The 23,754-nt window shown below is 44.6% G+C and overlaps 1 protein-coding gene across 20 annotated transcripts in view; it reads right to left on the minus strand.

The window, feature by feature from the left end:
- The window catches only part of LOC105469783 (transforming acidic coiled-coil containing protein 2), a 263,440-nt gene extending 241,929 nt beyond the window's left edge, over window positions 1-21,511 (minus strand). For 15 of the 20 annotated variants that reach the window (XM_071069016.1, XM_071069014.1, XM_071069003.1 and 12 more), the window contains exon 1: window positions 15,355-15,549. In XM_071069016.1, the coding sequence (XP_070925117.1) occupies window positions 15,355-15,534 (180 nt within the window). In that variant the 5' untranslated portion in view covers window positions 15,535-15,549. Of the gene's footprint in view, window positions 1-15,354; window positions 15,550-21,186 lie in introns of those variants that run through there. The other 5 variants (XM_071069005.1, XM_071069001.1, XM_071068998.1 and 2 more) reach the window with 3 other exon arrangements.
- Window positions 21,512-23,754: the final 2,243 nt, after the last annotated feature.

Raw genomic sequence — 23,754 nt, forward strand, 5'->3', positions numbered from 1 at the left:
TCAGATTCCTATCACTACCACCACCAACAAATTATCACCTAATTGCAGCCTAGACTTCCTGCCATCCAAGTGTCAAGCTCTGTCACAGGCTATTAGAATTGAGAAGGACTATGGCCAGGCACGGGGGCTCATGCCTATAATCCCAGCACTTTGGGAGCCTGAGGCAGGCAGATCACTTGAGGTCAGGAGTTTGAGACTAGCCTGGCCAAAAATCTCCATCTTTACTAAAAATACTAAAATTATTCAGGTATGGTGACAGGCACCTGTAATTCCAGCTACCCAGGAGACTGAGGTAGGAGAATCGCTTGAATCCAGGAGGCAGTGGTTGCAGTGAGCCAAGATTGTGCCACTGCACTCCAGCCTGAGTGACAGAGAATTGTGAATGGCGGGTGGACCTAGGGGACAGCTCAGATTGGCAGGGTCAGAAGTGGAGTAGGCATTGGGGTAGCACAAGCAGTTGAGTCAGGGAGCAGACAGAGGGCTAGGTAGACAGGGATACAGGGTCAGGTAGACAGTGACACAGGGCCAGGTGGAGAGGGACACAATGTGGCTGGGGAGGTGGGAAGGGCTGCAGCCAAACTGGGGAGAGAGGATAGCTCTGCAGCCCTGCACTGCTCTTTTGTTTTTTGTTTGTTTGTTTTTTGTTTTAAGAAAGTCTTACTCTGTTGCCAGGCTGGAGTGCAGTGGAGGGCTCTTGGGTCACTGCAACCTCCACCTCTCGGGTTCAAGTAATTCTCCTGCTTTAGCCTCCTGAGTAGCTGGGACTACAGGCACACACCACCACGCCCAGCTAATTTTTGTATTTTTAGTAGAGACGGGGCTTCACCTTGGTGACCAGGATGGTCTCAATCTCTTGACCTCGTGATCTGCCTGCCTCGGCCTCCCAAAGTGCTGGGATTACAGGCATGAGCCACCACACCCGGCCTACACTGCTCTTTAATGGGGAGGTCTCAGGAAATCATGTCCTAGGATGGTTTAGCCAGGTCATAAAGTTTCTAGCTCATGAGCTGGAATCTGATTCTTCAGGGACAGAGGCCAGGTACCTTGGCAGGTTGGCTTTCCGAGTTATGAACCTCTAAACCAGAACCTAGAATATTCATGGGATCTCTGAGTCTGCTGAATACTTCCAGTGATGGGAAACTCACTGAAACTCACTACCTTCTGAGGCATCCTATCTGGAGAGAGTTTACCAGATCACTAGAAAGTTATTTCCATTGCTCCACTATCCAGATCATACCCACAATTCTGTGAGATATCCCAGGGCTCTGAACAGTGATGACACCACTAAGCAAGGACTGGGTAATGGTCAGTGGTGAGGCCCAAGGACCAACGGGGCTAATCTAGTTGGACAGACCTTTACCCAAGAGCCAATCTAAATTTGCCTTGTTCAGAGACTACAGAGTCAGCATATTCCCTTGTTTTCATGGCTGGTGAGTGGTAGCTGGTAGCTCGCCAGCCCACAGCTGAACACCGACACATGAGGGATCTCAGGTGAGACCAAGAGAACCACCCAGAGGGGCAGCTAAGTCCATCCCAAGTTGCCAACCCACAGGATCAAAAGCTAAATAAATAAACTCTTGTCTTAAACCACTAAGTGTTGGGGTGGTTTGTGATGTTGCAAAAGCTAACTGATAAGATTTCCCCAGAGGCTCTCACTTTCCTTTCCTTCACACCGGCCTGCACCCAACTGTGGCTGGCAGTCATGAAGATCTAAGCATTGCATCACAAAGGATGCCACGCGAGGGAAGACTGAGGGATGCATCCAATCCCTGTCCACTGTTGAAATGACCATTTACAGGCATGGCCCCTTGACTGGCAGCCACCAGTGTTGTCTTGGTCTATGCCAGACCCCGTGTCATCAGGATGCCAGAGTGTGTCAGCCTCTCTGGGGATGAGGCTCTGAGCATTCCATTCTGGAATTGCAAAATGGAAACATGATTTGCAGTAAAGGGCGTCTTTTTCCCCTGCTAAACCAGATGCTTGATGACACATTAAAATATAAGGTTCCCCTTACTCGCAATTTCCATACCGTCCCTCTCTGCAGACAAGATGAGCAAAAACCGTGTTTCTTATTAAAACAAGCTGCTGTAACCCACAAAAACTCAGACATCAGTTTGAACCCCAAAGCTGAACTATGCTGTCATTTTTGGATATCAAATACAGTATCAACATCATGAAGAAGTATGGGTTAAGGCAAGAGAGAGGGATGACAGAATGAAGGGGTGGGGAGGCTGTTCCAGTGCAAACAACATGGGAGAGATTTTGAGAGGGGGATAGTGTCAGTGCCAAATACACCAGAGCCAAAGAGATTATTCCTGATGACACACATGTCAGAGCAGAACTAAGAAACTGCAGATATTTGCCTCCCATATGACATCATAGGACTTCGCAAATGCAATCATCCAACCTCAGAGAGAGTTTTAGCTAACATCAGGCTACTTTATTATTTAAGTTACAAATAGCTTTTTAAAACTTCTGTTTCCCAGGCAAGCTTATTGAAAACGGAGTCTCATTCTGTCGCCAGGCAAGGGTGCAGTGGTGCAATCTCGGCTCACTGCAACCTCCGCCTCCCGGGTTCAAGCGATTCTCAGCCTCCTGAGTAGCTGGGACTACAGGCGCGCACCCCCATGCCCAGCTAATTTTGGTGTTTTTAGTAGAGGTGGGGTTTCATCAAGTTGGCCAGGCTGGTCTCGATCTCTTGACCTTGTGATCTGCCTGCCTTGGTCTCCCAAAGTCCTGGGATTACAGGTGTGAGCCACTACGCCTGACCAATAACAACTATTATATAATTTGTAAATGTCCTTAATGAATAGTACTTTGTTAAGTACCATTTGACCAGTTTATACTTCTCCCCAGCAAGAGCAAGAACAGAAGAACAACTTAACCATATTTGTATTTTGTGGGTTTTTTTTGAGAGGGAGTCTCTCTCTGTCACCCAGGCTGGAATGCAGTGGCACAATCTCTGCTCACTGCAACCTCTGCCTCCCATATTTGACTGATTCTCCTGCCTCAGCCTCCCGAGTAGCTGAGATTACAGGGGTGCACCACCACACCCAGCTAATTTCATATTTGTTTGTTTTTAAGTTAGCTTTTGGGGTAACTGAAAATAATAGAGGCCTCCAGTTACCTGTCCCCCAATACTTCCTCCCAAAGTGATATAAAACAATGAGAAAGGAGAAATAAATGTACTCAAAAGGCAGACTTTCTATAACCTGAAGACAGAAAATAAAACAGAGAACTGGAATCACTTTTCAAAACTGTAAATAAAAAGAGGAAAGTCAGAAAATCCTGGATTTTTCTCATGGTCCTGTCCTCACCCTACAACGAGTGTTTGTAGAGAACAAAGGCAGACCCAGTTCCCTAGAAACAATTGGGACGATACAGAGGGTGGCTAATGAAAGGGGCCTACATTGGTCTAGAATTATTGTCAGATGATTAAGTATACCCAAACATAGAAAAGTCTTTAAAAAGTGTCTGAGCAGGTCACAGTAGGGACTATTACAAAGGAATTTCAAAGCACATGGAATGTAAAGGGATAGGTACAGCCGGGCATGGTGGCTCATGCCTGTAATCCCAGCACTTTGGGAGGCCAAGGCGGGTGGATCACCTGAGGTTGGGAGTTTGAGACCAGCCTGACCAACATGGAGAAACCCCGTCTCTACTAAAAGTACAAAATTAGCCATGCGTGGTGGCACATGCCTGTAATCCATGTGCTACTTGGGAGACTGAGGCAGGAGAATCGCTTAAACCGGCAGGCGGAGGTTGCGGTGAGCTGAGATTGCACCACTGCACTCCAGCCTGGGCAACAAGAGCAAAATTCTGTCTCAAATAATAATAATAATAATAATAATAATAATAACAAAGGGATAGACAGAATACAAAGGGCAGCCTTCAAAATGCATGCTTTCTGGGGGAAAAAAAAAGGCAGAAATGATAATAGGACTACCCAATGGCAACTGGGTGTTTGTCTTGGTCCATCTTCTGTTCCTATAACAGAATACTACAGACTGGGTAATTTATAATACAAAGAAATGTATTTCTTACAGTTTTGGGGGCTGGGAAATCCAAGGTTAAGGAGCCACACGTGGTGAGGGCCTTCTTGCTGTCGGGAGGACTCTCTGCAGAGTCCTGAGGTGGTCAGAGGCATCACATGGCAAGAGGCTAGAGTACGCCAAACTGGCTTTCATAACAGGCCCACTCTCTTGATAACTAACCCATTCCCATCATGACCCATTAATCTATTAATTCATGAGTGGATTAATTAATCTTCCTCCCATTAAAGGCCCCACTTCTCAATGCTGCCACATTGGGGATTAAATTTCAACAAGAGTTTTGAAAAGACAAACATTCAAACCACAGCAGTGTTAAATGGGGAAAAGAAAGAAAAAGACAAAAGTTAGAGTTCTGTGAAAAGAAAAGAGCATCACAAAATAAAACGACTCAGAAACCTTCTTGAACCTCACCCTAACGAACATGGCCTGTGTACAGACCAGGGGACTGCTAAACTAGGAATCCCATAAAACACCTCAGTGCCATCAAAATGGACAAGAAGAAGGTCAACAAATCCACACAGAGTTTTTGAAAAACAGAACAAAACAACAAAAAAAGGAGATAATATTTTACACATACTACCTGAGGAAAATCTTCCTTACACCCTGAGACCAGCTATGAAGAGGAACAAAATTCTAACTCAGCATTCCAAACAGCATATAATACTCTCAAGTCTGCATTTGAGCATATATAAAATACTTTGAATCAGAAATTCAAACATGCAAATAGAAATGGACAAAAAGCAAGGAGGAATAAAAAGATTGTTGATTGAACTCCAGAAAAAAATACAAGAAAAAAGACAAAATTATCTCAGAAATAAATAAATAAATCATAAGGCACCCAAGGGATAATAGATTTAAATGAAAATTCAATAAAAGGCATTTTAAAAATCAGGAAAGTGGCCAGGCACGGTGGCACACACCTGTCACTACTTAAATTGGCCTCCCCAAAAATTCAGAGTCTAGGGTTTTCCCAAAGATAGTTTGGAGGGCAGGGAGCTAGGGAATGGGTGCTGCTAATTGGTTGGGGATGCAATCAGAGGCATGTGGATAGAAGGTACTCCTGTACTGAGTCCAATTCTGGGAGGTGGGGCGTAGGCCCACAGAGGAATCGCTGGTCTAGGTGAAATCATCTGGTAATCAGAAATGTCAAACTCTGAAAACATCTTAAAAGACTAACCTTAGGTTGTACTACGGTGATTTTATTTACAGGAATAATTGGGGAAGTTGCAAACTTTTGACCTCTGGAACAACTAGTGTAATTTTGTTGTTGTTGTTGTTGAGACAGAGTCTCGCTCTGTCACCCAGGCTGGAGTGCAGTGGCACGATCTTGGCTCACTGCAACCTCCGCCTCCCAGATTCAAGCAATTCTCCTGTTTCAGCCTCCTGAGTAGCTGGGACTACAGGTGCCCACCACCACCCCCAGCTAATTTTTGTATTTTTAGTAGAGACGGGGTTTCCCCATATTGGTCAGCCTGGTCTTGAACTCCTGACCTTAGGTGATCCACTCACCTCGCCCTCCCAAAGTGCTGGGATTAGAGGTGTGAGTCACCATGCCCCACCAACTACACCTACATCTTAGCAGAATTTAGACCTCTCTTATCGTCCTAACCTGGTGGCCTTTCATTAGTTTTCTGCCTGCCTCGGCCTCCCAAAGTGCTAGGATTACAGGCATGAGCCACTGCTCCTAGCCCTTTTCATTAGTTTTATAAAGGCGGTTTAGGGCCAGGCATGGTGGCTCACACCTGTAATCCCAGCACTTTGGGAGGCTGAGGCAGGTGGATCACGAGGTCAGGAGATCGAGACCATCCTGGCTAACACGGTGAAACCCAGGCTCTACTAAAAATACAAAAAAATTAGCCATGCATGGTGGCAGGCACCTGTAGTCCCAGCTACTGGGGAGGCTGAGGCAGGAGAATGGCATGAACCTGGGAGGCAGAGCTTGCAGTGAGCTGAGATCGCGCCACTGTACTCTAGCCTGGGAGACAGAACAAGACTCTGTCTCAAAAAAAAAAAAAAAAAAAAAAAGGGGGAGCTTAGTTTTGGAAGGGGTTATTATCATTTAAACTATAAACTCCCTAGGCCAGGTGCGGTGGCTCACGCCTGTAATCCCAGCACTTTGGGAGGCTGAGGCAGGCAGATCATGAGGTCAGGAGATCAAGACCATCCTGGCTAACATGGTGAAACCCCGTCTCTACTAAAAATACAAAAAACTAGCCGAGCGTGGTGGCCGGCGCCTGTAGTCCCAGCTAGTCGGGAGGGTGAGGCAGGAGAATGGCATGAACCTGGGAGGTGGAGGTTGCAGTGAGCCGAGATCGCGCCATTGCAATTCAGCCTGGGTGACAGAGGGAGACTCCATCTCAAAAAAAAGACAAAAAAAAAAAAAAAAAAAAAAAAAACTCCCAGTTATCTTGGTCCACAACCGGAAGTGACCAGAGGCAGTTTGGAGGTTAAAGGCAAACTAGAGTTGGTTAGGTCAGATCTCTTTCAGTGGTACAGCTTTTGCAAAGGCAGTTTTATAATGACAACAAAAACACTACATATATATCAGAGTCAATGGGATGTAGTTAAAACAGTGATCAGAGGAAAATTCATTGCATCAAACATATTTGTCAGTGAAAATGAAAGAAGGAAAATAATGAATTAAATTCCCAACTCAAAAAACTGGAAAGGAAAACAAAGTAAACCAAGAAAAGCACAAAGAAGAAAAAATAAAGTTAAACGTAGAAATAAATGAAATATAGAAGAGAAAAATGAGTGATTAATGAATAAATCAGAATCTTTTTTTTTTTTTTTGCTTTTTTGTTTTTTTGGGTTTTTTGAGACAGAGTCTTGCTTTGTCGCCCAAGCTGGAGTGCGATGGTGTGATCTCGGCTCACTGCAACCTCCACCTCCTAGGTTCAAGTGATTTTCCTGCCTCAGCCTCTGGAGTAGCTGGGATTACAGGCGCCCACCACTACACCTGGCTAATTTTTGTAATTTTAGTAGAGATGGGGTTTCACCATGTTGGCCAGGCTGGTCTCAAACTCCCGACATCAGGTGATCCACCCACCTCCGCCTCCTAAAGTGCTGGGATTACAGGCATGAGCCACCATGCCCAAACAAAAGCCTAATTCTTAAAAAATGAATAAACTAAAAAAATCACTAGCTACCTTGATCAGAAAGAAAAAGGGAGAAAGCACAAACACAAAATTACAAGAGGCAAATAACCATTGTAACAGAAGAAATGTTAAACATTACAAGAGGCTGATTTGCAGACGTCTATGCAAATAAAAAATGCATGAAGTGGATAGCATCTTAGTGAAATGTTTGCCAGAAATGACACCATTAAAGTTACAACACTTAAACATACCTATTTCCACAGAAAAACAATAGAGAAATTTACTAAGGAACTATACCACAACAAAAGGATCAGGCCCAGATAATTTCACAAGGGAATTTTACCAAATCTTTAAAAGTCAGATAGTCCCAGAGTGCTCTACAAATTATTCCAAAGCATTTTAAAGGCAGAAGAACCTCTTAATTCCTTTTATGAAGAATGACACTGATTCCTCAACCTGATAAAAATGACACACACACCCCCAGACAAAAACTACAAACCAATATCACTCATGAACATGAGGGATGCAAAAATATTGAAAAATATACTAGCAAACTCCAACACTATATACAGAAAATAATATACCATACTGCTATAGACTGAATGTTATACCCCCTGCCCCAGATTCTTATGTTGAAATCCCCATTGTGAAGGTATTTGGAGGTGGGCCATCTGAGAGGTGATTAGGTCAGGAGGGCTCCATCTTCATGAATGAGATTAGTATCCTTGTAAGAAGAGACTTGGGAGAAATGGTCCCTTTATCATGTGAGGATACAGCAGGAAGGTGGCCATCTGCAAACCAAGAAGATAACCCTCAGCAGGGCCTTAGCCAGCACCTTCATCTTGGACTTCCCAGCCTCCAGAACTGTGAAAAATAAATTTATGTTGTTTAAGTCACCAGTCTATGATATTCTGTTATAGCAGCCTGGGCTGAATAAGACAATGACCTATAAACAAGAGGAAAAATAATCAATGTAAGTAGATGCAAAGATGACCCAGAGCATGGAATTAGCAAAGACTCAACACAGCTCTTATAACCATAACATAAATAATCTACTGGAAAAGGTAGATATAATAGTGGAAGACATAGGAAATGTCTGGAGGATGTATATGGTGGAGGATATAGGAGGAATATGGAAACTCGGGGGGGGAAATGGAAAAGTGCCTTAAGAGACATATCAACTAAAAGCAACTTGTGAAACTCATTTGGATCCTGATTTAAATAAATCAAAAATTTTAAAAATGAGACAACCAGGGATATTTGAACACTGACACAATTTTTATTATTAAGTAATTATTTATTTTTTTGTATGATAAGGATACTGTGGTTATACGCTTACAAAAAGAGTCCTAATTTTTTAGAGATATGATATGGTTTGGCTCTGTCCCCACCCAATTCTCATCTTGAAATCTTGAATTGTAGCTCCCATATTTCTTTTCTTTTCTTTTCTTTTCTTTTTTTTGAGATGGGGTCTCACTCTGTCACCCAGGCTAGAGTGCAGTGGTACAATTTTGGCTCACTGCAACCTCTGCCTCCCGGGTTCAACTGATTCTCCTGCCTCAGCCTCCCAAGTATCTGGGACTGCAGGCACACACCACCATGCCTGGCTAATTTTTTGTATTTTTAGTAGAGACGGGGTTTCACCATGTTAGCCAGGATGGTCTTGATCTCCTGACCTCATGATCCTTGGCCTCCCAAAGTACTGGGATTACAGGCGTGAACCACCGTGCCTGGCCCAGCTCTCATAATTCTAACGTGTCATGGGAGGGACCCAATGGGAGGTAACTGAATCATGAGGGTGGGTCTTTCCCATGCTGTTCTTGTGATGGTGAATAAGTCTCAAGAGATCTGATGGTTTTATAAAGGGGAGTTCCCCTACACGAGCTCTCTTGCCTGCCACCATGTAAGACATGAGTTTGCTCCTCATTTGCCTTCTGCCATGATTGTGAGGCCTCCCCAGCCATGTGAAACTGTGAGTCAATTAAACCTCTTTCATTTATAAATTACCCAGTCTCAGGCATGTCTTTATTAGCACTGTGAGAACAAACTAATTCAAAATACATGCTTAACTGTAACTGATTAAACAATGGGATTATTTGTTTTAAAACAATCCAACAGTGCCGGGCACGGTGACTCATGCCTGTAATCCCAGCACTTTGGGAGGCCAAGGCAGGCAGATCACCTGAGGTAAGGGGTTCAGGACCAGCCTGGCCAACATGGTGAAACCCCGTCTCTACTAAAAATACAAAAGTTAGCTGGGCATGGTGGCACATGCCTGTAGTCCCAGCTACTCGGAAGGCTGAGGAAGGAGAATTTCTTGAACCCAGGAGGCGGAGGTTGCAGTAAGCCAAGATCGCACCACTGCACTCCAGCCTGGGCGACAGAGCAACAGAGCGACAGAGTGGGACTGTGTCTGAAAAAAAAAAAAAAATCCAACAGTGGAAGGAGGAAGGCAGATGTTAGTGGGAAGGAGGATAATAAATGAAATAAGATCAACCATTGTAGACAATTGTTGAAACCAGTAGTGGGTACATAAGGATGCTTATAATGTTCTCTCTACTTTTGTATATACTTGTAAAGTCCCTAATAAAATATTAAGAAAGAAAAGGAGACAGGGTGGAAGGGAGGAAAAGAAATGCTTCCTTCCTCATTTTTGACTAGGGCCCACTCCAGTTCCTAAGCCAATCCTGGCCAAGTCAATCTCTGGCTTGTCAGTGGTGGGCTTTGGAATTAGGTCATCGCTTCATAAGCAGGCATCGAGCAATCTGCCAGTAATTCAGGCTACTAAAGTAAGCTAGTTTTGATTTGCATTTCCTAAACTGAATTTCCCCATTGCACTTAAGACATGAGACCTGGTGTCTCCAACAGAACTCTAAATCCGAGTGCTGCATCCCAAGTCTTCACTCAGCCCTTCTCTTGCATCTGTACTGGTTTGATCCTAGGACCACGTGTCTGACCACTACTCTTGGCTCCTAGACCTTGGGCCTGCAGACTGATCTTGCCAGAGATGAACATATCTTCTAAAGGTTAACTTCCTGAACTCCTGGGATCTACCCATCTGACCGAAGCTCAGTAAGGAGTGACCGATTGCCCTCAGGCGTTGTTCTTCCTCTATTTAATAGCTGCTTCTCCAAGATTGACATCGGTGTCTGCAGAGGGTCATTTTCCTCCACACCTCTTGGGCCAAGACATGTCAACCCAAGTCTCTCTGTTTATGCCAAATGAAGAGGAGGCATGTGCCAAAGCATTGACAGTCCTGGGGCAGTAAAGCAGGCTGGTGTTGGGTAAAGAGAAGAACGCTGACAAATGCCAAATAGGGAAACTTCTACCAGTCCCCGCAAACAGTAATATCACCAAATGCTTTTCAAAGACTTGGAACACATGTGGCGATGAGCTTGTGACCAAGTGTGATTCAAGCGTTGCTTGTCTCATCTGTTTGCTATGAAACATGAGATGCAAAAGCACTTTGTCAGATTCTAACTTCAACCTTATGACCAGTTTCAGCAAAAGGATATTCAGAGGAATGGTTTTTCTGAATGACCAAAAGTGAATACAAAGCTGTGCTTTTTAAGCTCAGGGAGCCAGCTGCAAAATTATGTCTCCTCAAAATGAAAATCTTGGTCCCACTTAGAAAAGACCACTCCAATCACGAGGTCAGGAGATCAAGACCATCCTGGCCAACATGGTGAAACCCTGTCTCTACTAAAATACAAAAAATTAGCTGGACATGGTGGCGCACGCCTGTAGTCCCAGCTACTTGGGAGGCTGAGGCAGGAGAATTGCTTGAACCCGGGAGGCGGAGCTTGCAGTGAGCTGAGATGGCACCACTGCACTCCAGCCTGGGCGACAGAGCAAGATTCTGTCTCAAAAAAAAAAAAAAAAAGAAAAGAAAAAGAAAAAAGAAATGGCCACTCCAGCTTCCCATACATTTGTACTTTTCCACGTCCTTTCACATTTAACTGAGCACAAGCAGAGAGAAATAAGAAATACATGTTTCAGGCCGAAGTCTTGCAACTCAGGATTTAATATGCAGTAAAGGAAGCTATGCAGAGGAGGTCAGACCTTGGTAGGGCTTGGATATTTCTTTGGAGCCCCAGGACAGTGAGACACAACCAATTTCGGTCATTCCTGAACGTTATACCGATGAAAGTGGCTTTGCTTGCATAAAGTCAGCCAGTGTTGCTGGATTTAATCTCTTTCCAATTCTTTGGCACCCAATCTGGCACAGAGCTCTGCTGAGGCTGTTCCCTGACTTGAGTGTGGAGCAGAATTTCCCCTTTTTAGGTCACAAATTCAGAGTAGTCACTCATCACAGCGACTCTCTCCACTGTGTCGATTTTAAACACCTTCATTAACAACACTTATGAAACATTGGCAAGGTGGTGGCTATCTTGAGTTGCTCCTGATATCCATGACATATCACAAGATAGAATCATGGGAACAAACTTGCCCCTGCAGACTAGGATGATAGAAACACAGTGATATCCATCTCTTGTAAACACAGCTGAATTAAAAACCCTAGGACGAGGGTCACAGTGGATTATCCAGAGATCTGCTAAGGGTGAGTACAGGCCCCCAGAAAGGAGTCTTCCTTTTTTATTTTTATTTTTATTTTATTTTTTGAGACGTAGTCTCGCTGTGTCGCCCAGGCTGGAGTGCAGTGGCATGATCTCAGTTCACTGCAACTTCCGTCTCCTGGGTTCAAGCAATTCTCCTCCCTCAGCCTCCTGAGTAGCTGGGACTACAGGCAACCGCTACCATGCCCAGCTATTTTTTTTTTTTCGTATTTTTAGTAGGGACGGGTTTCACCATATTGGCCAGGATGGTCTCAAACTCCTGCCCTTGTGATCCACCTGCCTTGGCCTCCCAAAGTGCTAGGATTACAGGCGTGAGCCACTATGCCCGGTCGATGAGCCTTCCTTGTCAGTTTCTTAAGCAGTGTCTGGCTGCTCCCTTGCTGCCACCACCTGAAGTCTTGGTCCTCATGCCTGCCTTTGGGGGTGGTGGGATGGGACCTCTTGTGCTGAGATGGACAAATCTCCCCTAGGCTGGTGGCCTTCTTGGGGTTCAGAGCATTCGATCGGGATGGCATCAGAGTGAGTTTGGTTTTCTACTGGCCAATGCTCCAAGTGTACACAACTGTATTTTCCCTGGATCTCCCTCCCCCTATTAGCCAGCAGAGCTGTCCCCTACCCCAACATGTCCCTGGCTGTTAAGTATGTGCCCTTGCATGCAGTTAGAAACACTGTCGTCACCCTCAGCATTCATTTCTCTGCTCCCATGACAGCACACACTTGAGCAGCCACTTTGGAGGGCCTGCCTTTGTTCTTTTCTCTGAAAACCTCTCATTCCTCAACCCTCCCGACATCCGCCATCTCCCTCCTGTCTAAGTGGTCCTGGCCCACCACATCAACCCATCTCTTAGACCCTGCTAATTTGATTAAGGGTAGATTCTGGCTTATGTGGGGACAATCAGATTTTCTCTCTAGATATTTGATAAGGAAGACCATCAAAGGAGGCCACTCATCACCAGGCAATGAGGAATGGGGGTCAGGACCAGTGATAGAGAAGCCCAGAGTCTGTGCATGCTGGACTTAGGGAGAGGCAGGGGTAGGAGCCCAGCAGAGGAGACCTGTCCACCCTCAGACCAGAATGAAGCCAGTGGTTGCTGAGAGGCAGGGGTGAGAAGTTGCTGCAGCCCAGAACTATGTCTGCTCAATAAATGCCCCTTTTCGGGTGGGTTTCTATTTCTTGCGACCAAATGTGCCCCAATTGAAAGCACACTCAAAAGCTGCCCATGATGCCCAGATGCTGGCCTCATCTCTGTCCTCATCCTCTTTCAACCTCTCTGCAGCATCTGAGACCGTCCCCCTAACTCCCTCCTCCAGCTTCTTTCCACCTAAGTCTTTTCTAATGAGGTGCTGCAAAATCCCACTCTCTTTCTCCTTCTCCAGTTCCTCCTCCCACCTTCTCAGTAAAGTCAACCAGGAGCTCCCGGATTTGGTGTTCTAGCCTTATCTTCTCCTTGGAGAGTTCATTGATTCCCGTGGCTTTCTCTACTGAGTCCAGGGAAAAGGCTCTAAACCTAAAGCACCTGCCCTGACGTCTCACTCCTGCTCCAACTGTCTACTTAGATGACTCAGCCTCTTGAAATGTCCACTCAATATCTTCCCCTCAAGCCAATCCCTCTCTTGCCTTGCCCATCGGATTTAGAGGACCTCATTCTTTCAGTCATGTAGCCTGGGACCACTGTGGTCATTCTACACCTCATGGTGACTGCCTGCTTAGCATCACTTAGTAAGTGTTTGCTGAATGAAATGAAGAAATGAATCTTGTATTTTTCCCTCTGTTTCATTCCTCTTCTGTCCCACTGATAGAGTTTGGAGGTTTGTCTCCTCTAAATCTCATTTTGAAATGTGATCCCCAGCACTGGAAGTGGGGCCTGGTGGGAGGTCATGGGGGTGGAGCCCTCATGAATGGTTTGGTGCCTTCCTTGTAGTAAGGAGTGGCTTCTCACTCTATTAGTTCACATGACAGCTGGTTGTTTAAAACGGCCTGGAGGCCAGGTGAGGTGGTTCTCTCCTGTAATCCCAGCACTTTGGGAGGTTGAGACAGGAGGATCGCTTGAGCTCAGGAGTTCAATACCAGCCTGAACAACACAGCAAGACCCAGTCTCTCTACAAAAAATAAAATCAGCCAGGGGTGGTGGTACATGCGTGTGGTCCCAGCTACTCGGGGGCTGAGGTGGGAGGAGCGCTTGAGCCCAGGAGGTTGAGCTACACTAAACCACTGCACTCCAGCTTGGGTAACAGAGCAAGATCCTATCTCAAATAAAAAATAAAAAACAAAAAGGGCCTGGTAGCCAGGTGCAGTTACTCATGCCTGTAATCCCAACACTTTGGGGGGTCAAGGTAGGCAGATCATGAGGTCAGGAGTTTGAGACCAGCCTGGCCAACATGGTGAAACCCCATCTCTACTAAGAATACAAAAATTAACTGGGCATGGTGGCGCGCACCTGTAGTCTCAGTTACTCAGGAGGCTGAGGCAGGAGAATCGCTTGAACCCAGTGGGCAGAGGTTGCAGTGAGCCGAGATAGCGCCACTGCACTCCAGGCTGGCGATAGAGCGAGACTCTGTCTCAACACACAAAAAAGAAAAGAGCCTGGCATCCCTCTTGCTCTGTCTCTTGCCATGTGACATGCCTGCTTCCCTTTGGCCTTCCACCATGAGTAAAAGCTTCCTGAGACCGCAGCAGACGCCAAGTGGGTGCTAGTGCCAAGCCTGTACAGCCTGCAGAGCCAGGAGCCAAAAAAATATCTTTTCTTTATAAACTACTCAGTCTCAGGTGTTCCTTTATAGCAATGCAAAAACAGACTAATACACTGACCATGCCACTAGAACTGGGAGGAGTTTTGCCCCCTGTATACACACCTAAGCAGATACTACACAATAGATTATACGTGGTGTCAGTGGGATAAAGGATTTTGGTCAGGGTGTTTCTGTTTTATGGTACAGGGTATAAAACAGTACATACACACACACTTCTGTGTTTAACTGAACTGTAGGATTCTCTCATGAGGCTTAGAATTCTGCCTAACTTTGGCTTTAACCTGATGATTCAGTTATAACTGACACCAAGTCAAACTCAGAAACACAGCGTCTGTCAAGATCCCACAGTGGCTCGAGTTGGCAGGCACAACACCAGCAACAAGCCTGGAAAGGCACTTGTGGGAGTCTAGAGAAATACCTGTGCAAACATGTCAAGGTCAACACAATACGAGCTTTCAAATGACTTTCTCCCACAAAGTTCTACAAACCCTCAGGGCCTTCAGGGTTCTCTCTGAAGTCATCATTCTGCAGAATCACAAACATTTGAAACTGAAATTTGTGATGGGCAGAATCACAACAGAGGCCAGAAGAAATTCCAGTAATCATCTAGCCCAACTCCTTATTTCACAAATTAAGAGACCAAGGTCTAGATTAACGGGACCATAGTCTATCAAAAGGAACCAGTAACGTATTAGAAAAAGTACAGTTCATTTGGCTTCAGAAACAAGGAGTGGAGAGGCACAGATGTGCCTTTAATTTCACTTTATAAGGAAAAGCAAGCAAGCAATGCTTTCATCCCTCTAATCTCAGTAGTCAAACCGGTTTAAAGCCACAGGTTGCTCAAAGGAAGAAGCCCTCAGTCTGAGACTCACTCACCCAGTATCCCCCCAGCATGGAGAGAAGGAGGAGAGAAGCAGGAGAAGGCCCTCTCTTCCGGAGGCTCCTTTTCAGCACTGCCCTCCACCAGCGGTATGTCTTCCCCAGGATCACATGGAGTTGTTCTATAAATGTGCATTGGCTTAAGGCTGGGAACGCAGACCTGGGAGGCAGCGGCATGTAAGCAATCTGACCCCGGCCAGGCAGCAGCTTTCCAGAAGGCTCTGCAGCCTAGAGGGAGAGGGTAACAAGGAGCAGGGAGCCTGCAGGTACCGCCAGCCTCCAGCTCTCTGTGCTTCTCACTACATATTTATTTGGGATCCGAAGCCAGTGTCAACTACCTTGGCCTGCAATTTGCTTTATTTGGCTTATATTTTGGCTGGGACAAACCACTTTTCAAAACAAAGCAGTCGTAAAAGAAGAAAAAAACAAGCCATAAAATTAGCAGTGCTGCCGGACTGGTGGCTCACACCTGTACTCCCAGCACTTTGGAAGGCTGAGGCAGGAGGATCACGAGGTCAGGAGATCGAGACCATTCTGGCTAACATGGTGAAACCCCGTCTCTACTAAAAATAAAAAAAATCAGCCAGGTGTGGTGGCACGCGCCTGCAGTCCCAGCTACTCAGGAGAGCGAGACAGCAGAATCGCTGGAACCCGGGAGGCGGAGCTTGTAGTAAGCCGAGATTGCGCCACTGCACTCCAGCCTGGGCGACACAGCGAGATTCTGTCTCAAAAAAAAAAAGAAAAAAAAAAAATTAGCAGCGCTTCTAGTAAACAAGGACAGGTCATCACCAGCCTCAGCTGACATAATATCAAGCAGTCCTTTTCAAACATGTCAATATGCTTCCTTCGGAAAGGGAGAATGTGCAGTTAGGCGAGTTCTAAACAGCATGCCACCTACAGTTTCATCAGTAGACAGGGAATTAAAGATGCAATCATACAATGGGAAGCGAAGCAGCTGGAGAAAGGGTGAGGGACCATTTATTTATTTATTTTTGAGACGGAGTCTCGCTCTGTCGCCCAGGCTGGAGTGCAGTGGCGCGATGTCGGCTCACTGCAAGCTCCACCTCCCGGGTTCACGCCATTCTCCTGCCTCAGCCTCCCGAGTTGCTGGGGCTACAGGCGCCCGCCACCGCACCCAGCTAATTTTTTGTATTTTGTTTAGTAGAGACGGGGTTTCACCATGTTAGCCAGGATGGTCTCGATCGCTTCGGCCTCCCAAAGTGCTGGGATTTACAGGCGTGAGCCGCCGTGCCCGGCCAAGGTGAGGAGCTCTTTACATACCAACACTGAAAACTCTCCAAGATACATCACGTGAAAAATATTAAGATACAGAACAGTGTGTATGATATACTATTGTTTATGTAAAGAAAAAAGCAAGGGGCTGGGTGTGGTGGCTTACGCCTGTATAATCTCAGCAGTTTGGGAGGCCAAAGTGGGCAAATCACTTGAGCTCAGGAGTTTGAGAACAGACTGGGCAACACAGAGGGTTTCTACTACAAATACAGCAAAAAAATTAGGCAGGCGCGGTGGTGCACACCTGTAGTCCCAGATAGTTGGGATACTGAGGTGGGAGTATTGCTTGAGCCAGGGAGGTTGAGGCTGCAGTGAGCTGTAATGGTGCCACTGCACTGTAGCCTGGGTGACAGATTGAGAACCTGTCTCCAAAACAAATGAACAAAAAAACCAAAAACCAAAAAAAAAACCCAAAAGGAGGGTATACATTTATGTGTATATACTACATTATAAAGGCAATGATCTAAACCTAACCATACAATGTACTACATTATAATATATACATATTTCTTTCTGGAAACTCACATAAGAAACTAGTGACAGTGGGTGGACTGGGGAGCAGGGAAAGAAGAAGTCTGTTCCCTCTCATATTTCTTTTCTAGTCTCGGGATTTTATCTCATGTGAATGTATAATTTTCAGAGAAAACTTAAAAGGCAATCTAATTTTCATCAGAAATATTTAATTTTCAAAATTATTCTAGTATTCAGAGTGCAAATTCAAGTCACTATAACTCCTTTTTTTCACATATTTAAAAGTTAGTTGAGTTGTCTTCCTTAAGAAGACAGAGTTTTATAATAACTAAAATGTTGTAATACCAAAGGACCTCCCAGAGAGTTTTGTTTTGTTTGTTGTAGAGGCAGGGGTCTTGCTACACTGTCCAGTCTGTTCTTGAACTCCTGGCTCAAGGGATCCTCCCAAAGTGCTAGGATTACAGGTGTGAGCTACCATGCCTAGCTTCCCAGAGAGTTTTTAATGAGGGTTCTGAAGGCTGGATACTAAGTCTTGATTCAGCTATTTTCCTTATTCTTTCTTTTTTTTTTTTCTTTTTTTTTTTTTTTTTTTTTTTCCAGAGACGGAGTCTTGCTCTGTCGCCCAGGCTGCAGTGCAATGGCATGATCTTGGCTCACTGCAACCTCTGCCTCCTGGGTTCTAGCAATTCTCCTGCTCAGCTTCCAGAGTAGCTGGGACTACAGGTGCCCACCGCCACGCCAGGCTAATTTTTTGTATTTTAGTAGAGACGGGGTTTCACCGTGTTGCTCAGGCTGGTCTCAAACTCCTGAGCTCAGGCAATCCACCCTCCTTGGCCTCCTAAAGTGCTAGGATTACAGGCATGAGCCACCATGCCTGACCAATTCACCTATTTTCTAGCAGTGACTTGGATCAGTTGCCCAAGCACTAAGCACTTCCATTTCATCAGGTATAAAAAGAGAATGATCCCACACTCCATCTTCTTCATAGGCCCAGCATGACTTACTCATGATGATGTACATAAAAGCCCTCCAAAAATGGAAAATCCCTATTCTAGAATTGAGTTGTTCTGGGCAATTACATTTTATAACTTTTTTTGAAGTACTTGTGTAATTCCACACTCAAATAACTTAAGTCAAATTTTCCTGTCAGAAAAAGCATAAAAGTAAAGGGACCTCTACCTAAAACTATGTGGCATGTTTTCACATTAGCACTTTTTGGCTCCTAAAACCTTTAGGTTTTTCACTTTCTCAGCATCACCTCTCTTGTGTACAAACTGCTTTCTTCCAAATGAACAGCGAGGCATATTAGGGTGGGCTGTTCTGGGCCTTCTTCACAGCTTTCTACCACTTCTCACTTTTGTTCCCAGTTTATTGATCTGGGAACAGTTTTTTAGTCCTCCCACTAGTACCAACACATAAAACTTGGGTGAAATGGTGACATGGTTTGGCTGTGTCCGCACCCGAGTCTCATCTTAAATTCCCACATGTTTTAGGAAGGACCAGGTGGGAGGTAATTGAATCATGGGGGCAGGTCTTTCTCATGTTGTTCTCATTAGATTGAATAAGTCTCATGAGATCTGTTGATTTTATAAGGGGACTTTCCCTGCACAAGCTCGCTCTTTGCCTGCTGCTGTCCATGTAAGATGTGACTTGCTCCTCCTTGCCTCCCACCATGATTATGAGGCCTCTCCAGCCACATGAAACTGTCAGTCCATTAAACCTTTCTCCTGTGTAAATTGCCCAGTCTTGGGCATGTCTTTATCAGCAGTGTGAAAATGGACTAATGAAAATGGCTTTGAGATATAAAAAAGTCTTAAATTACACTAAAATCACCAGAGTTCCAATGTCTATAAACAACAGTGCAGTTCCCATGATCCTGATAAAAACCCACAGATGTCTCTGTATACTGGGTGAGCTGGTGCCACCATACAGCAACAGTGTGAGTGCAGTTTCTATCTTTCACTCAGCTGCTCAGCTTTGAAATGATTCTTGACCAAAACATTCATTCATTAATTAGCAAAAGCAAAGACTTATTTTTAATTTGAGGAGATGTGAACTATTTCAAAACTTGCTTATAAAGTCAGGTTTGATTAATATTATTTTATTTCATATTACTTCATATTTGCCCAATTGAAATACACGTAAACACAACCTTGCTGAAAATCACTAGCATATGGCAGAGAGCACAAAGAAAACATTTCCCAGGCAATGCTTAGAGCTCCTGATTAGTTAAAAGCTCTGAGGGGAAAATAAATTCAAAGTAATGTTTGAAATGACAGTAAACAGGTAGATTTATAAAAATAAAAGTATATAATGTTTAAGGTTCATTTATCTCCATACATAAAATAAATAAATAAAAGCCCTCTTTTTACTGAAGAAGACAGAACACACAAATGCAACTCCTTTCCTTTAACAGACTTCATTAAAATGATAACAAAGGTATTTTTAAAAACAAGTATGTCCAGGTGAGGCTCAGTGGCTCATGCCTGTAATTCCAGCACTTTGGAGGCCGAGACAGGTGAATCACTTGAGGTCAGGAATTTGAAACCAGCCTGGCCAACATGGCAAAATCATCTCTACTAAAAATACAAAAATTAGTTGGGCATGGTGGCAGGCGCCTGTAATCCCAGCTACTCGGGAGGCTGAGGCAGGAGAATCGAGTGAATCTGGGAGGCAGAGGTTGCAGTGAGCCGAGATCACGACACTGCACTCCAGCCTGGGTGACACAGCAAGACTCTGTCTCAAAAACAAACAAACAACAAGAAGAAAAAACAGGTATGTCCAGACAATAATGTAATAATGTGGCAAACTGGAGAAGGCACATTAGCTAATGAGAGCTTTCTCCATGGTTGTGGGTAATGGAAAGCAGATGACGGTCTGGTAGTTGAGGAATCAGGGAAGAGGGGCATTAGACTAGAGTAGAAGGGGCTCCAGCCCAAACAAGACTCTGCAGACCCTGGAGAGGCTCTGAAACACCAGGAACAATGGTGGGGACGTACTTAGGAAGAAAACTAAAAATAAGTGTCAATGGAATCTACCCTTTGCCTTGCCTGGCCATGTGCCATAAGACAAAAACAAAATTGAAAACAAAAGCAAAACCTTTCCTATATCCTGATACTTAAAATTCTGTCAGTGTTTGATGGCTCATACCTATAATCCCCAGCACTTTGGGAGGCTGAGGCGGGAGGATCACTTGAGCCTAGGAGTTTGAGACCAGCCTGGCCAACACAGCGAGACCCCCATCTCTACAAAAAATAAAAAATATTAGCTAAATTTAGTGGCATGCACCTGTAGTTCCAACTACTTGAGAGGATTGCTCCTGGTGGGAGGATTGCTTGAGCCCGGGAGGTTGAGGCTGCAATGAACCATGATTATGCCACTGCACTCCAGCCTGGGCAGTAGAGCAAGACCCAGTCTAAAAAAAACAAACACAAAAAAACAAAATCTACAGAAGGTTGAAGATAAATTTAATAAAATATCTCAAAAAACAGAATTAAAGAAATATTTAAAATATGAAAAAATATTAAAGGTCTGGAGAATCAAACTGTGAGGTCCCTATCTAAGTGATGGGAGATGCAGACATGAAACAGAAAAGTAGAAGGAAGAAAGTGTCAAGGAGGTAATATAAAAATATTTCCCATGCTGCGCATGGTGGCATGTGCTTATGGTACCAGCTGCTTGGGAAGCCGAGGCAGGAGAATCACTTGAGCCCAGTAGTTCTGGGCTGCAGTGAGCCATGATCATGCCACTGCACTCTGGCTTGGATGACAGAGTAAGAACTTATCTCTAAAAACATTTAAAAAAAATTAATTTAAAAAATAAAAATAAATCATAATTTTTTCCAAAGTTGAAAGAGGCAAAAGGGCTCTCACTAGGTGCCTAGCACAGTAGATGAAAATATCTCATATAGTTCTGTGGGTTGGCTGGGCTCAGCCAAGCGGTTCTCACCTTGAGGGTTGGTGCTCCCCAGCCACTGAACCTAGGAAGATAGTTTTCCTACCCTATCTTTTCAAGTAATGGAAATCAGAGCCAAATTCATTTTCCAGCCCTCTCCTCCTTACTTACCGCACTCCAGCTGTACCAGTAGGGAATCTGATGGGTCTGCAGCAGCAACTCTATTCTTCCCTCCTCAGAGGAAAAACTTCACCCAAGGGGCATAAGGCAGAGTAAGACACCAAGACAATTTTTAGAGCAGGAGTGAAAGTTTTTTAAAAAGTTTTAGAGAGGAATGAAAGGAAGTAAAGAATACTTGGAAGAGGACCAAGCAGGTGACTTGAGAAATCCAAGTGCGCTGTACAACCCTTAATGCAGGGTTTTATATATTGGCAAGGTTCTGGGATTTGCATTTCTTCTCTCCTGATCCTTCCCTCGGAGCAGGCTGTCCACTTACGCAGTGGCCTACCAGCACTTGGGAGTGGCTACACTCACAGTGTGTTTACTGAAGTTGTGCGCATGCTCATTTGAGGCATTTTTCCCTTGCCAGTTGTGAATTCCTAGAGGAAGGTCATATATTAGTTAAACTGATATTTTGCCTCTTAGGGCGCATGCCTGAGCCCGCTTGCCCAACTCCTGAGATCTTATCAGGAAGCCGCTGACACTAGCTTCAGGTGTTTTCTATCTATTGGGAGACGGCCTTTCCCTGGTGCTAGCTGCAACCAATGATGATTTTAGAGAAACAGTGGAACAACCACCTGACCATCATATGACTGTCACCTGACATTCCTGGTTGGGGGTGGGGGTGGAATGCGCTCTGCTGCCCTGCTCATGTCCCCCTAGCTACCTACTCTGACACAGATATGTGTGCCTTCCTGAACTTTCTTGAATGTGTCAGACTCATTTTAACCCCAAAGACTTTTTTTGCTATTGCCTTTGACTACAATATGATTTCCCTGTATTTTTGCATGACGCATTACTCCTCACAATTCAAGTCTCATCTCAAATGTCACCTCCTCAGAAAAGATGTTGTGCTGCTCATCACATCTAAAATAGCAACTCCCAGGCCAGGCCCAGTGGCTCATGCCTATAATCCCAGAACTTTGGGAGGCTGAGGTGGGTGGATTACTTGAGGTTAGGAGTTCAAGACTAGCCTGGCTGACGTTGTAAAACTCCCTCTCTACTAAAAAGACAAAAATTAGCCAGGCGTGGTGGCCTGCACCTGTTATCCCAGTTATTTAGGAGGCTAAGGCAAGAGAATTGCTTGAACCCAGAGGCGAAGGTTGCAGTGAGCCTAGATCTCACTGCACTACAGCCTGGGCGACAGAGTGAGACTCTATCTGGAGGGGGAAAAAAAAATGCAACTTCCATTCTCCACCTATCCCCTTAGCCTATTTAAATTCTTCATAGCACTTAGAATTACCAGATCCTTTTTTTTCCTTTTCTTTATTATCTGTCTCCTCCATGAGAGTAGGGACTTTGTCTTATTCATCATTATACAGATGGTTCTGGAGCCACCCAACGAGATCTTCCCCACTGCACAGACAAAAATCAATTCACTGAGACCATGGCATTGCAATAGAGAAAGAGTTTAATTGCCACGAGGCTGACCCATGTGGAAGAACTGGAGTTATCCCTCAGATCAGTCTTCCTGTAGGCTTGGAACGTAGGGTTTTTATGGACAATTTGGTTGTCAGGGGGTAGGGGGATAGTGCCGCTGATTGGTTGGGGATGAAATCATATCAGTGTGGAAAACAGTCCTTATGCACTGAGTCAGCCTCTGGGTGGAGCCCCAGAACATGTTGAGTCATGAGTCATAAGTCCGAGTGAGGTCAGTCTGAAAAACATCTCAAAAAACCCAATCTTGGCCAGGTGCGGTGGCTCACGCCTGTAATCCCAGCACTTTGGGAGTCCAAGGTGGGTGGATCACAAGATCAGGAGTTCAAGACCAATCTGGCCAAAATGGTGAAACCCTGTCTCTACTAAAAATACAAAAAACAAACAAACAAACAACAACAACAACAAAAATCACAAAAATCTTAAGTTCTACAATAGTGATGTTACTATAGGAGTAACTGGGAAAGTCACAGATCTTGTTAACTCTGGCCACATGACCCCTGGACAGTAAGGGACTATAGAAACTATGCCTACATTTTAGCAGAGTTCTGGTTTATTGCATAATCCTATTCTTGTGGCCTTTCATTAGTCTTACAAAGGCGATTTTGGTCCCTGAGAAAGGAGGGGGTTAGTTTTAGGGAGGGACTATTATAATCTTTGCTTTCAAATTAAACTATAAATTGAGTTCCTCCCAAAGTTAGCTTGGCCTATGCCCAGGAATAACCAAAGACAGCTTGGAGGTCAGAAGCAAGATGAAGTCAACCATGTCACATTTCTGTTACTGTCAGTTTTGCAAAGGCAGTTTCAGTCCCTAACATAATGATAATTTGATGTAGATTTATCGTAAGATGGTGCAAAAGAGAGAATGCATTCAGCAGAAACTGTACTTTGAGTATTCAAACAACTATTCTGTTTTTCACATTCAGTACAGTATTCAATAAATTATATGAGATTCAACACTTTGTTACAAACTAGGTTTTGTGTTAGATAATTTTGCCCCACTGTAGGCTAATGTAAGGTTCTCAGCACGTTTTAGGTAGGCTAGGCTATGCTACTGTAACAGCTACAATGTCTAGGGTACTT

This window comes from Macaca nemestrina, chromosome 9 (genome assembly GCF_043159975.1).
Source record: "Macaca nemestrina isolate mMacNem1 chromosome 9, mMacNem.hap1, whole genome shotgun sequence".
Classification (NCBI taxonomy): Eukaryota; Metazoa; Chordata; class Mammalia; order Primates; family Cercopithecidae; genus Macaca; species Macaca nemestrina.